Source organism: Physeter macrocephalus, chromosome 14 (genome assembly GCF_002837175.3).
Source record: "Physeter macrocephalus isolate SW-GA chromosome 14, ASM283717v5, whole genome shotgun sequence".
In the NCBI taxonomy this organism is placed as follows: domain Eukaryota; kingdom Metazoa; phylum Chordata; class Mammalia; order Artiodactyla; family Physeteridae; genus Physeter; species Physeter macrocephalus.
This window is the reverse complement of record NC_041227.1, coordinates 116608892-116622696: the sequence shown is the minus strand read 5'-3', so window position 1 is coordinate 116622696 and position 13805 is coordinate 116608892. Positions and strand designations below refer to the sequence as shown.

Sequence of the window (13805 nt, the reverse complement as noted above, 5' to 3'; positions counted from 1 at the left end):
GGAGCGGCTGGGCCCGTGAGCCATGGCCGCTGAGCTTGCGCGTCCGGAGCCTGTGCTCCGCAACGGGAGAGGCCGCGACAGCGAGAGGCCCGCGTACCGCAAAAAAAAAAAAAAAAAAAAAAAAAAATTCCTGGGACTTCCCTGGGAGTCCAGTGGTTAAGATTCCGTGCTTCCTCTGCAGGGGGCACGGGTTCAATCCCTGGTCGGGGAGCTAAGATCCCACATGCTGAGTGGCCACACACACACACACACACAAATTCCTCTCTTGCACAAGCCACATTTTTAGTGCACATGTGGCTGGCGGATACCGTATTGGACAGTGAGGCTGTGGAATGTTACCAACGACATGGAAAGTTCCATGAGACAGTGCTGGTCTAGGAAAGAGCTTGAGATGGGTCTAGGAGTTGTAGGTTCCAGTTCCAACCCTGTCCAATTTGTGTGACTTTGGGCAAGTCACATCTCTCTCTGGGCCTCCGTTTTCTCCCCCGAGAGATGGGAGAATAATCTTCTTCCTCACCCCGCAGGGCTGGGGTGAGCATGGAGTCAGAGGGTCAGGGAAGGGCCCTGGTTGAGGCAGCAGGGCGGCTCGAAGGCAAAGGTTGGGATGCCAGGGTGGGTCCTAGAGCTGAGACCTAACCCAGCTAAGGGCTAAGGGAAGGCTCCCAGCCCTGGAGACACTGAGGTGTGAGCCTGCTAACTGGATGAGGGCAGGGGTCCCATTAAGCCTCCTCCCGGCTTCTCCCCTCCCTTCCTGGGTGCTCTCACCTGCAGAGCTGGGAGATGCGTGTCGCTGCTGTTGGCCTGGCGCCTCAGTTCTCTGCTCTGCTGGGCGCTCCAGCCTGACTTATAAACCCTCAAGGGCCCTCCCAGGCCCTCCTCCCCCAGGAGGCCAGGCTCCCCACTGCAGAGGAATAAGGATGGGCACAGGTACCTCAGCCCCGCCCCACCCTGTCATTTAGCCAGCAGTCCAGATGTGGGGGAAGGGAAGGCGAGTTGAACTTCACAGCGAGAGGCAGGAGCAGAGGGGGGGCAATTCTTCAGCTGCGCATATCAGGCGGGAGACAGGCTCCCTGGGCTCAGGACAGAGCCCCCTGCCATGTCCTTGGGGTCAGCAGCCTGGTGATCGTCCCTTGGACCACATCCCAGTTGGATGGACCGAGTGACCTTAGATTCAGAGGAAGCATATTTCCCGACATGTTCATGTTTGAAGAGCAGGGAGTGTGTGAATGTGGAGTGATGTATTGATCCCCTGTCCCCTCTGTTGGGCTCTGCAAACAGGACGTGTCATAGTTATCAGGAGCAATGGGCCGTGGGCTGATGGCCCCGCTCTCTCTGCCTGGTGGCTGCGTCCTGGTTGCCTCTGAAGCCCCTTCACCTCCCTTACCTGGAAAACCCTGAGCGTCCTCCTTCTGATGCCTTTGATGCCCTCTGCGCTGGGCTGGGTTTAGCTTGGGGTTCCCCATCATCTCCCGGGTCTGTCCTTCCTCCCCCACCCCTTGCATCCCCCATCAAAGCCAGTTCCTTGAGGTTCCTGCACTTCCAGGCTCCCTCATTTTGTTTTCAAAGCAAGACAGTAATCTGCACTTTTCAATATCGAAATACGTCTTTAAATGGTTAGCAAAGAGACTAAAGCGTTTGCCCGAATGTATCAGAAAACCAAAGGGTCCGTTTGGTCAGTTTATTTGATAAACTGCTGCATCGACCTGGTTTGGGTGGATATAACTAGCTCTAGGCTGTGTTTGATTTTTCCACGGCTGGGGCTAGAGATTTAGCTCTTGTTCATGCGTCATCGGGGCCCCTCCTTGTCTAGGGGAGTTTTGATGCCCCTGGGTATCATAGGGGGCCGTGGTACCCACGCTCACAGCCAGACTTGCTGAAAATGAACAGGTGATGAAAGAAGCAGGCTGTGAAGTGTCCATGGCAACCAGTGGTCAAACGTTCTGATAAATAACCACTCACATCCGGAGCAGGTCTCAGTGACTCAGCAGATGAAATAAATGAAAATGACAAAAACGGGGCAGGCATTGTTGATAATTAATTGAATCACAGAATCTCAGAGATGGAAGGGACTTTGAGGGGGCTTGGGAGAAAAGGTGGGGTGGGGAGCAGCTCTGCTCACATGCTAGGGGAATAGAGGCGTTTGCGTTGCTGTGGTAACAGGAAATTATAAGCTTACAGCAGAGCCCTGGTTGTATAGGGCCCAAGACTTGATTTCTGCTGAGGAGGGGGTTAATGCTCCTTTGGCTGTTCTTCTGCAGGCTGGTTGCTGGAGGGGTGGCCACTGCACAAAATAGAAGCAGGTACTCCCATGCAATAGGTGATGGTGGAAGGCGGCTGCTGCTGGTGGGCGTTGGCGGGCCTACGGGCGCGGGGCTCACAGTCACAGAAACTGCATGTTCTCCTCACAAGGGGAGCTTGTCCGATGGCAAAGGGAAGGGTTTCCTGACTCTGTCCTTTTCCAGTTTTGGGCAGATGGCTGTTTTATCCCCCCAGGAAATGAAGGAAGTATCTTGGAGAGGAGTCTTGAAGATAATGTACATAAAGCACAGTTGCCCAGAATATCGTGGGCATCTAATTTGTTTGCATCTTCTCCCCTTATCCTCTCTGGGTCTCAGTTAGCCTCATCTGTGAAATGGGAATCACTCATTCTTACCTCACAGGGCTGTGGTGATGGGGGAATGTGACAAGATCTATGCACACGTTTTGCTTACACGGTGGAGCTTCTCCCCCCCCCCCACCCCGCCCCCCGCCAAGGATTAAGGAATGCAGTTCCCTAGAAAGCATTGTCTGTGAATCCAAGGTTTTCCCTCCTGCTGGCCTGACACCTGCCCTGAGTTGCTATTGAAAGGGGTGGCAGGGATGGAGGCTGTGGAGGCTGGGCTTCTCAGAGGTCGGCATCTACTGGTGTGCAGAGGGTTTTGGAATTGATGAGGCCAAGGTGGAATCCTGGTTCCAATGCTTTGACTAGCTGAGTTACCAGAAAATCTTGGAGTTGTCCCTGGCACCTCCAGAAAGGAATGCAGCCCTGGCAGCACCTTGATTTCGGCCCAGTGGGCCGTGCTATATCTGGACTCCTGACCTACAGAACTGTGTGGGAATGAATTTGCGTTGTTTTAAGCTTCTAAGTTTGTGGTAATTTATTATGGCAACACTAGAAAATGAATCCAAGGAATTTCAGCCTTTTGAAGGCTTCTGTCCGTGAGGGCAGACCCTGAGTGAGTTCGCGGGTGATTTTTCCAGTGCAATTAAGGGAGATGTTCGTCAGGGCATCTGACTGTCCATCTAGTCCATTTTCGTTCCAGTTATCGAGCATGTGCCGTAAACCACGGTCTGGATGAGGCCCTGGGGGTAAGAGGTGACTGTGACTGGCCCTCTCGTTGCTTTGGTGGAGTTTAGATTCTTGAGGAGGGGGGGACACATAAAATAGACAAAAGCGATGGTTCCCTGTCAAGGGGAAAAGCTTCCCTGAACTCCGCTGCCACCACGTCCCCCGACCCTCGCCCCAGCTACACTCCCTGCTGCCAGGACTGGCCTTGGGAAACCTCTGATGAGCTGCTGTCAGGAAGGCAGTGCCTTGGCTTCCTAATCAGTTATTGATATGGAAAAAGGGAGAGGTTGACGGTGCGCCAGGCAATGGGGCCTTGGAGGGTGTGAAGGTGCTGGGACAAACAGTGACACCTGGGTGCCTTTCATATCCACATGGGTATCCATGGTTCCTCCCAGGGCTGGGGCTGGGGCTGGGGAGAGGGAGGTGGGTTCACGACTTCTGGCCTCACCTGCTCTCCGAAGGTCATAAGGTAGCAGGACCAAGAGGACAGCCCGTATGATGCCCTCAGGCTGAACTGGAGAGGCCACCGGCCAACCTCAAGGGCAGGTGACAGGCCCGGTGGAGAGGAGAGAGAGCAGAGGTGCTCCCATCCCAGCCTTCTCTCCCTGGCCCTGCCTCTCACCTTCTTTCTCTCTCTCTCTCTCTCTCTTTTTTTTTTGGCTGTGCTGCGCGGCTTGCGGGATCTTAGTTCCCCAACCAGGGATCGAACCTGCGCCCCCTGCAGTGGAAGCACAGAGTCTTAAACACTGGACTGCCAGGGAAGATCCCCTCCCCCCCACTTCCTCGACAGTGTTTTTATTTTAAAAATATTTATTCGGCTGTGCCAGGTCTCAGTTGCGGCCCACGGGATCTGTTCCCCGACCAGGGATCGAACCCGGGCGCCCTGCATCAGGAGAGTGGAGTCTTAACCACTGGACCACCAGGGAAGTCCCACCGATAGTGTTTTTAAATGGGAAAATAATTCTAAAAGTACTAATGTGAGAGGACTCTTTCCTCAGGTGCATTTTAGGGATGGTCGGCCAGGTTGAGTCGCTTACCCCAGACCCCACGGGTAGGAGGCGAGGCGGCTGAGCTGTGAACCTGGTCTGTCTTCTTGGTCTCCGACTACTGCAGCCTCTCCTCGCCCGCAGCCTCCTGTTCTACCCTTTCTCCTGAAGCCCAGCTCCTGCTGAATCTACCTTTGCTGGGACCTCCAGTTCCCCAACCCCGTCTGGGTCCTCACAACCCACCTACCCTTCCCGGTCTCACTTTCCTCCCCAGCCTGGGCCACAGGGTTTGTCATTTCAGTTGTGTGTGGTGCATCTGGATTGCTGCCCTTGTCCTGCTTCAGAACCTGCCAGGCTGGTCCCCAGTTCCTGGCAGAGGATGCCACTACCCCTTAGTTTCTGTCTCCCTCTCCCTGCAAACAGGAAAGTTCCTGAAAGTGGCCGCTTGATTCAATTACAGATTAATATTCTGCAGCTGGGCTGTTGCCTGGCAACCTTGTGAATCATCTCTCCCTTCACTCTCAAAGTCATCTGACATCAGCCTCCATCTCTCCACCATGACCAAGGTTGTCCAAGTCCGCCTTCCATCCTTTATTTTTTTTTTATTTTTATTTTTTTGGCGATACGCGGGCCTCTCACTGCTGTGGCCTCTCCCGTTGCGGAGCACAGGCTCCACGGCCATGGCTCACGGGCCCAGCCACTCCGCGGCATGTGGGATCCTCCCGGACCGGGGCACGAACCCGTGTCCCCTGCATCAGCAGGCGGACTCTCAACCACTGCGCCACCAGGGAAGCCCCCATCGTTTATTTTTTATTTTTTATTTTTTTAGGCCCCTTGGTATCTTAGTTCCCCAACCAGGGATCGAACCTGTGCCCCTGCAGTGGAAGTGTGGAGTCTTAACCACTGGACCACCAGGAAAATCCCTGCCTTCCAGCCTTCATCCCAGACCCTCCTGCCTGCTTAGAGACCTTGTGCCTTGTGCCTTCACTTTTTTATTCATTCATTCATGCATTCATCTGTTTCTTCAACAAAAATTCTCTAAGTTCTCACTTAGTGCCAGGCACTGTGCTGACCCTGGGGACACAGTGTTGATCGAGAGGGTCTTCATGCCTTTTCTCCTGAAGGAGAGATAGTATGATGCGAGCTTAAGGTACCACAGGTGGTTGGGGGCGATGTAAGTGGGGGAACCTTGTCTATTTCCCTGGACCTTGAAGCTCTCCTCCATGAAAGCCTCCTGACATCTATAACACGTTTCCTCTCCCTCTTCCCAGGATGATGGTGATTAAAATTTAGGGAGCATTTCTATGGCCAGACCTCCATGGTAAGCACTTTACATGCATTATGCCTTCTAATCCCTCCCACAACCCCACAAGGAGGGTAACACTCTTGTCCCTAGTTTATAGCTGAAGAAACCAAGGCACAGAAAGCGTTGGTGATTGTTGGGAGAAGCAATGAAGCAATCCACTATGGACCTTGAGCATCCCTGAATGTTCTTGCTGAAAAACAAGAATGCAAGGTTATGACCACTCTTCACCTGGGCCATGTCTCGGGGATGTCTTTGGAGTGAGTAACCTTGAAGGATGAGGTTCTTGATCTCCCGATGGGAGTAGGGAGATTCCCCAAGCTCAGTGTTCCTCAGCTGCAGCTACTGCCCACAAAGCATCCATCTGGGTCCATATTGTGTCACCAACTGTGGAGCTTGAGGGGCGAGGGGAATTGATGCAAATCATGCTGTTAGCTGGGTTGTAAGTAATAAGGTTATTTGTCTCTGACCCAGGAGTCTTGTGTCTTCCGCCGGCATTGATCAAAGAATAACTTATCAGCTCGTAAGTAGGATCAAATCAAATCAATCAAATCAATCCCAAAGTCAACACAGTGATTTGCCCAGGGCACAGGGCTCATCCATTGAGATTTGAACTTAGGCAGTTTGATTTCACAAGCATTAAATAAAAGTCTTTCCTTGCTGCTTTCCTGCCCCCTGTACGGCAGTCTTTGAGTGGGGTTGGTTGGAGGGACAGTGGGGCTAAGGAGAAATGGGAGGAGGTTTTGATGGCTGATTTTACCTGCGCCCTCACTTGGCTATTGTGAAAAGCTATTTCAGGGAAGGGAGAGGGAGCAGTGTATTTCTTCGGGCTTTACTGAAGTTCTCCTGCATTTATAAACCCGTCTCATTCTACACTATCCCTGGCAGAGGGTAGAGGACATTTGTGTTCACCAGCCAAAGTGGTGCCATGTGGCAAGGGCAAAAATTCCTGCTCATAATTTGCTCACCCAGCCAGCTTTGAAAGGATGCAATTAAAAAAATACATATAACCTATTTATTGAAATATATTTCACATATCACACCATTCACTCTTTTAAAGTATACAATCCAGGGGCTTTCAGGATATTCACAAAGTTACCCAAATATTACCATTATTTAATACCATTTTCATCACCCCAAGAGGGAACCCTGTTCCCCTTTGCTGTCCCTCCTTATTCCTCCTTTCCCCTGGCAACCACTCATCAACTTTCTGTCTCTGGACATGTCTGGACATTTCATATAAGTGGAATCATACAAAACGTGGCCTTTTGTGTCTGGCTTCTTTCACTTAGCATTGTTTTCAAGATTTACTCATGTTATAGCATGTATCAGTACTTGGTTCCTTTTTTTGCCAAATTATATCGCATTGCATGGATATACTACATTTTATTTATTCATTCATCAATTAACATGATCAGATGGACATTTGGGTTGTTTCCACCTTTTGGCTATTATGAACAATGCTCGCTAGGAACATTTATGTACAAGGTATTATGTGAACATATGTCTTCAGTGTTCTTGGGTATATACCTAGGAGTGGAAGGGCTGGATCACAGAGTAAGTCTATGTTCAACTTTTTGACGAACTGACAGACTGTTTTCTTCAGAGGCTGTACCGTTTTACATTCCCACCAACAATGTATGAGGGTTCCCATTTCTCCACATCCTCCACCAAAAATGGTTATTTTTTGTCTTTTTGACTATAGCCATCCTACTGAGTGTGAAGTGTCATCTCACTGGGGTTTTGATTTGCATTTCCCTGATGGCTCATGACGTTGAGCATCTTTTCATGTGCTTATTGGCCATTTGTATATCTTGTTTGGAAGGATGTCTATTCAGATCCTCTGCCCATTTTTCAATTGGGCTATTTGTCTTTTTTTTTTTTTTTTTACTGCTTTGTAAGAGTTCCTATGCATTCTAAATCTGAGTCCTTTATAGGGTATATGATTTGCAAATATTTTTCCCCATTTGGTGGGTTGTCTTTTCACTTTCTTGACAGTATCCTTGGAAGCACAAAAGTTTGAAAATGTGATGAAATCCAATTCATCTATTTTTTTCTCTTTTGTCACTTGCACGTTTGCTGTCATGTCTAAGAAAGCTTTGCCTAACTCAAGGTTGTAAAGGTTTTATATTTTCTTTTAAGACTTCTATATTTTTAGCTCTTATATTTAGGTCTACAATCCACTTTGAGCTAATTTTTGTATATGGTGGAAAGTAGGGGGTCCAACTTATTTCTTTTGCATGTGGAGATCCAGTGGTGCCGGCACCTTTGTTAAAAAGACTATACTCTTCCCTCTTGAATTGTCTTGGCTCCCTTGTTGAAAATCTTGTGGAAAATTTGAAATGCGATAATTCTTGACAATTTTTAATTTGGGGGTAATTTGTATTATTTCAAATGCAGTGTATAGAGGGAGGCTTTATTAAAGTGGGTTTCCTAACAGTGCTTCTCAATGTTTAATGTGCATGAGACCCACTGGGTGTCTTTTTAGGATGTAGATTCTGATTCATTTGGTCTCATAGGGGGCCTGAGATTCTGTGTTTCTAAAAAGCTTCCATGTTAGCCTGATGCTGTTGGTCTGCAAATCACACTTGGAGTAGCAAGGTTTTTATCAAATGCGATTTCAAATGTGCACAATTGAAATCCACAGTAAGAAAGCCCCAGTTAAGAAAAGGTTTGTGATAACCACCCCAAAAGATGGGAGCACACAGATCACTCTAAGAAGTGAGAACCCTTCCCTCCTCATCGATTATTTGAAATTTAAAGCTACTCTCCTGAGGGACTTCCCTGGTGGTCCAGTGGTTAAGACTCCTTGCTTCTAATGCAGGGGGTGCGGGTTCCATCCCTGGTCGGGGAACTAAGATCCCACATGCTGTGCAGCATGGCCAAAAACAAAACAAAACAAAACAAAAAACCCCCACTCTCTTGAAAAACCTGCAAAAAGGAAACAAATACCACAAGGTACTTAGAAAATTATAGCCATGAGAATTCTAAGAGATGGGGCCAAATCTGATTTAGAGCATTAAAGCATTAGTCATCAAGCAAAGGAATTAATACAAATGTGTGAATCTTTAAACTCAGGAAGTTAGAAAAAGAACCACAAAATCAACCAATGAATGTAAGGAAAGAAAAATGATAAAACTGGAAATGAATGATTGAGAAAAACAGAAAAAAATGATAGGGTTGATAAGACTAAGAATGGATTGGGGAGGCAATCAATAAAACAGAGAAACATCTAGCAAGTCTAATTATTCAAAAACCAGAAATCACATGTGGTTAGGCATGAGAAAGAGGATTTAATTTTAAAAAATAGAGATTTTTAAAATGATAAGAAATACTGTACATACTTCTATGCTAATAAAAATGATAAACTCGATTAAGGGGAAAATTTTCTGGAAAAACGCACATTTCCAAAATCAAGAAGAAAACTCAAAGGGTCCAAAATTATGGAAGAAATTGAAGGAGTTGTCAAAGAATTACCTCTAATAAGGATGACAGGCCAAGAGGATTTAATGATGAAATATCATTCTGCCATTAATAACGGTGTTTTTGAAAAACAGTTAAGGACACAGGGAAATTTTCACATAGTGGATTACATAGATTTCTGTTTTCTTTTTTCCTACTTTTTGCTGTTTTCCAATTTTTCAGTGAGTGCATATCGTTTTCATAGCCAAATAAAATATATATTTTTAAGGAAGAGTAGTGTGTATCCAATGCACTCACCTCTTCACCACCCCCCCACGCTGCTCCTTGAAAAGGGGCTTCTGACCCTTCTCAAGGTCACCAACTCATTGGCCTTGGGTGTCTCCTAGTTGCCTACGATTGTTTCCTGCAGCATTTGGCATTGTAGTCCAGCCCTCTGGGCTTCTTTAAGGTCTCCTGCTAGGCACCATTCAACCTCTCTACCTGCTTGAACCTCCCATTCCTTCCAAATATAGGAGTTCCACAGGGATCGTCTGGACCCTTCTCTCTCCCTTGATGGTCTCACCCTGTCACGACATCAGCGTTCATGATCTTAAAGCTGTTTCCAGACACACCTTCTCTTCCATGTCCAGACCCCATTGCCAACTCTTGGCTGTGTTCATTCATTCATTCGCTCATTCATTCACATTTACGGAGTACTTACTTGGTGCAGGCGCTGTACCATGCGGGGGTTCAGCAACGAACAAGTCAAACCACACCTTTTTCTCATGGAGTTTCTATTCTAGTTGGGGAGTCAGATGCTAAGCCAACCACTGTACAAATAGCTAAATTACTTCCACTGTATTTAGGCAAGGGGTCACATTCAGTGTGTGACACTTTTTCTGCTCTCTTTTTCTCCATAGCACTTATCACCATCTGGACAAGGATCTAATTCATTTGTTTGATCTTGTCCGTCTTCCCCCACTGGAATGTAAACTCCACATGGGCAGGGATCTTTGTTTAGTGCTATATCCCCAGTGCCTCAAAGACTATCTGGCACATACTAGGTGCTGAATAAATGTTTGTTGAATGAATGAATGGCTCATGCTACGAGAAGTTTAAAATGAGCAGGGTTAGCCTATCTGGTAGAGCAGGAGGGAAAGGATGGGAGAAATCAGTGGGTCTCAAAAGGGAGGTATGATTTGGCCCCCAGGGGCATTTGGCAATGTCTAGAGACAGCTCTGGTTGTTTGGGGAGGTGGGGCAGGGGAAGGAGTGCTATTGGCATCTAATTCGTAGAGGTCAGAGATACTGCTAAACGTTCTATGATACACGGGACAGACCACCTCCTCTCCCTCCCCCCAATAACTACCTGGCCCCAAATATCAATAGTGCTGAGGCTGAGAAACCCTGGGTTACATGAGCCCACTGGGCACTGTCATAAACCTGGGAAAGCTTTTCAGAGTCACCCACACCATGTCTTCTGTCCCGCGTCCAGCAGCAAAGCATCTGAGATCTCTCTCAGTGAGTCTCAATTTTTTGTATCAATGATCCTTTTCACTCTCACACGAAAAATCTAGAGGGACTTTCCTGGTTGTCCAGTGGTAAAGAATCTGCCTTCCAATGCAGGGGACGTGCATTTGATCCCTGGTCAGGGAACTAAGATCCCACATGCTGTGGGGCAACTAAGCCCATGTGCCACAACTACTGAGCTCCCACGCCTCAACTAGAGTGAGAAAACCCGCAGGCCACAACTAGAGAGAAGCCCTCGCGCCACAGTAAAAGATTCCACATGCCTCGACTAAGATCCAATGCAGCTAAAAATAAATAAAATAAACAAATAAATAATAAATAAATCTTAAAAAAAAAAAAAGAATCTAGAGAGGAATTCCCTGGCGGTCCAGTGGTTAGGACTCCCCACTTTCACTGCTGAGTGTGTGGGGAGCTAAGATTCCATAAGCCTCCACAAGCTGCCACAAGGATCTAGAGAACCAGCTTGGGAATGTTAGACCATTTTCATCATATGCCAGGCATTTTAAGTAAAAGATAATTTATTTGAGGTTGGTAATGATAGGTTCTTCTTTAAAGCTTAATTTAAAATATAACCTGTAACTCACAGACATAGAGAACAGACTTGTGGTTGCCAAGGGGCATGGGGGATGGGGGAGGGATGGAGTGGGAGTTTGGGATTAGCAGATGCAAATTGGTAGATGCAGAATAGATAAACAACAAGGTCCTACTGTATAGCGCAGGGAACTGTATTCAATATCCTGAGATAAACCATAATGGGAAAGAATATAAAGAAGAATGTATTTATGTATGTAAAACTGAATCACTTCGCTGTACAGCAGAAATTTACATAACGATGAAAATCAACTATACTTCAATTAAAAAATAAAAATAAAAATGATATAAAATATCTGTAATAATCATACCATTTAAAGATAAAATTTGACTTTCCCATTAAAAAGTGACAAAACATTGTTTATATTTAATTAGAAGAAAAAGCACGATTTTAGACAAATTAAAAAGTGATATTGCATCATGCTTGGTTATGAGAACAAATACACGTTAAGATGCAGATTTAAATTTCATTATGTATTTTTTTTAAAGCTGTAGTCCATAGGGATCACCTTATATTTTAAAATAAACTTTGTATTATTTTTCCTGGAGGGTGATATAAGAGAGTTTCAGGCTACTTATGCAAGCACATTACAGAGAGCACATGAGAGATGGGCGCTGTCTTTGGTCCCAGTAAATGAAAAGCCACATTTGATATAGCCAACACTGTATTTTCTCCTCCAACATTGTTTTTGACATCCTTATCAGATGAACAGGACCTGCAGATCTGGTAGGGTTCGGTACTGGTGAATGGAGAGATCACTCATGGGCCACTCCAGGGGTTCTGGCCTGAGGCTCTGAGGGCTGAGCTCAGGCTCGGTACCACTAAAGAGCGCCCCAGCTGACTGCTGTGACAGCCAGGTTTCTGCACCTCTCAGCCGGGGCCATGTTATTTATTTATTTATTTTTTTGCATTTCAGTAGAACCAGCTTTATTATTATTATTATTATTTTTAAACAAAAGAAATGGTCTAAAAGCAAATAGAGATATGTACCAAGGGATGGATGTGACCTGGTACTTACAAAGGAGCTGCTGTGTCATAAATGAAAACAGCATGTTAGGAGAAAGATAATTTTCAGGTGCTGTCTGCTTGAATAATCTGGAGATGCATGGTACTAATCGGTGTACCATGGTACTAATCAGTTCATATTTAGCTCATAACTGTTGCTTTCCATTCTTCAATGGTCTGTTTTTGTGCATTTCAATGCATATCTGAAACTGTAATGGAAAATGCATTTTAAAAAATTTAAATTCATAACGTTACCGTCTTTCTTTAACCAGCTTGCAGATCACTCTATGAGGTCTGCTAATTTTATGGTCCAAGCCGGTGCTTCTCAAACTTTGTTAATGAAGATTGTTAAAGTGAAGACTGAGGGACTTTCCTGGTGGCGCAGTGGTTAAGAATCCGCCTGCCAATGCAGGGGACACGGGTTCGATCCCTGGTCCAGCAAGATCCCACATGTCCTGGAACAACTAAGCCCGTGCGCCACAACTACTGAGCCTGCGCTCTAGAGCCCACGAGCCACAACTACTGAAGCCTGCACGCCTAGAGCCGGGGCTCTGCAACAAGAGAAGCCACTGCAATGAGAAGCCCGTGCACCGAAACGAAGAGTAGCCCCCGCTCGCTGCAACTAGAGAAAGCCTGCGCACAGCAATGAAAACCCAGTGCAGCCAAAAAAAAAAAAAAATTGATTTAGTAAGTCTACTGTGGGGCTTGAAATTCTGCACATGTAACAAACTCCCAGGTGATGCTGAGCAGCAGGTCTTTAGCTCTGTTTCCATGATGAGGCACTGGAACCTAAGTAAGACGCAATCTCCCTGCACCTGATTTGGTCCTGTGTTTGTTTTCTACTGTTTCACAGTAATGGAGTGAGAATCAATGACTTGACACACGCATAGAATGACTGTCACGTTTATGCTCCCACATTAACATTTTCCAACCTCTGCGTTCCCTATGCTTCCTGTTTTCAACCAGTTGTCCATTCTGGGTATAAATTAACCATAAAGGTCTAAGATTAAAGACAATTTGAACCTCGCAACGATCTGGATGGCTGCGGCTGGATGACGGCTGGTGATAGTGGCTGCGCAGCGAGTGAGTTGTGTGCGGGCTTCTGAGCGCCTTGGAGTCTGGCCGCTGTGTACGTCTTCTGCTGAACACACACCCTGTTTCAGAGTTATTTTTAAATATTTTAAATAGTTATTAATTTTAAAAATCGATATTGAAATAGGCACTTTTACTGCTTGTAGTGATGTGCCTGGAAAACCTTTGATAATCCCTGGGGCTTTGCAAGTCTTGGGAGGAAATCATGGGCCAGAGATTCTTACCTGTTTTGGGTAGCGGCTTCCTTTAAGAATCTGATTAAAGCTATGGAAGGTCTTGAAGAAAATGCACACACGTACGTTATACATGAACTCTCACAAAGTCTCAGGGGTTGGTTTCTCAGATGCTGGTAACCCTTGGTCACCCGTTTTTCTACCATCTTAAATAAATAAAATACTCTTTTTTAAAAGTCTTTTTTGATGTGGACCATTTTTAAAGTCTTTACTGAAATTGTTACAATATTGCTTCTGTTTTATGTTTTGTTTTTTTGGCTGCAAGGAATGTGGGACCTTAGGTCCCCGACCAGGGATTGAACCTGCATCCTCTGCCTTGGGAGGCAAAGTCTTAA

At 46.4% G+C, this 13805-nt stretch overlaps 1 protein-coding gene across 1 annotated transcript in view; it reads left to right on the top strand.

Moving 5' to 3' along the window:
- The window catches only part of HAP1 (huntingtin associated protein 1), a 38495-nt gene extending 25196 nt beyond the window's left edge, over positions 1-13299 (top strand). The window contains exon 12 of the mRNA XM_055089798.1: positions 12418-13299. Coding sequence (XP_054945773.1) covers positions 12418-12446 — 29 coding nt within the window. The 3' untranslated portion in view covers positions 12447-13299. The remainder of the gene's footprint in view (positions 1-12417) is intronic.
- Positions 13300-13805: the final 506 nt, after the last annotated feature.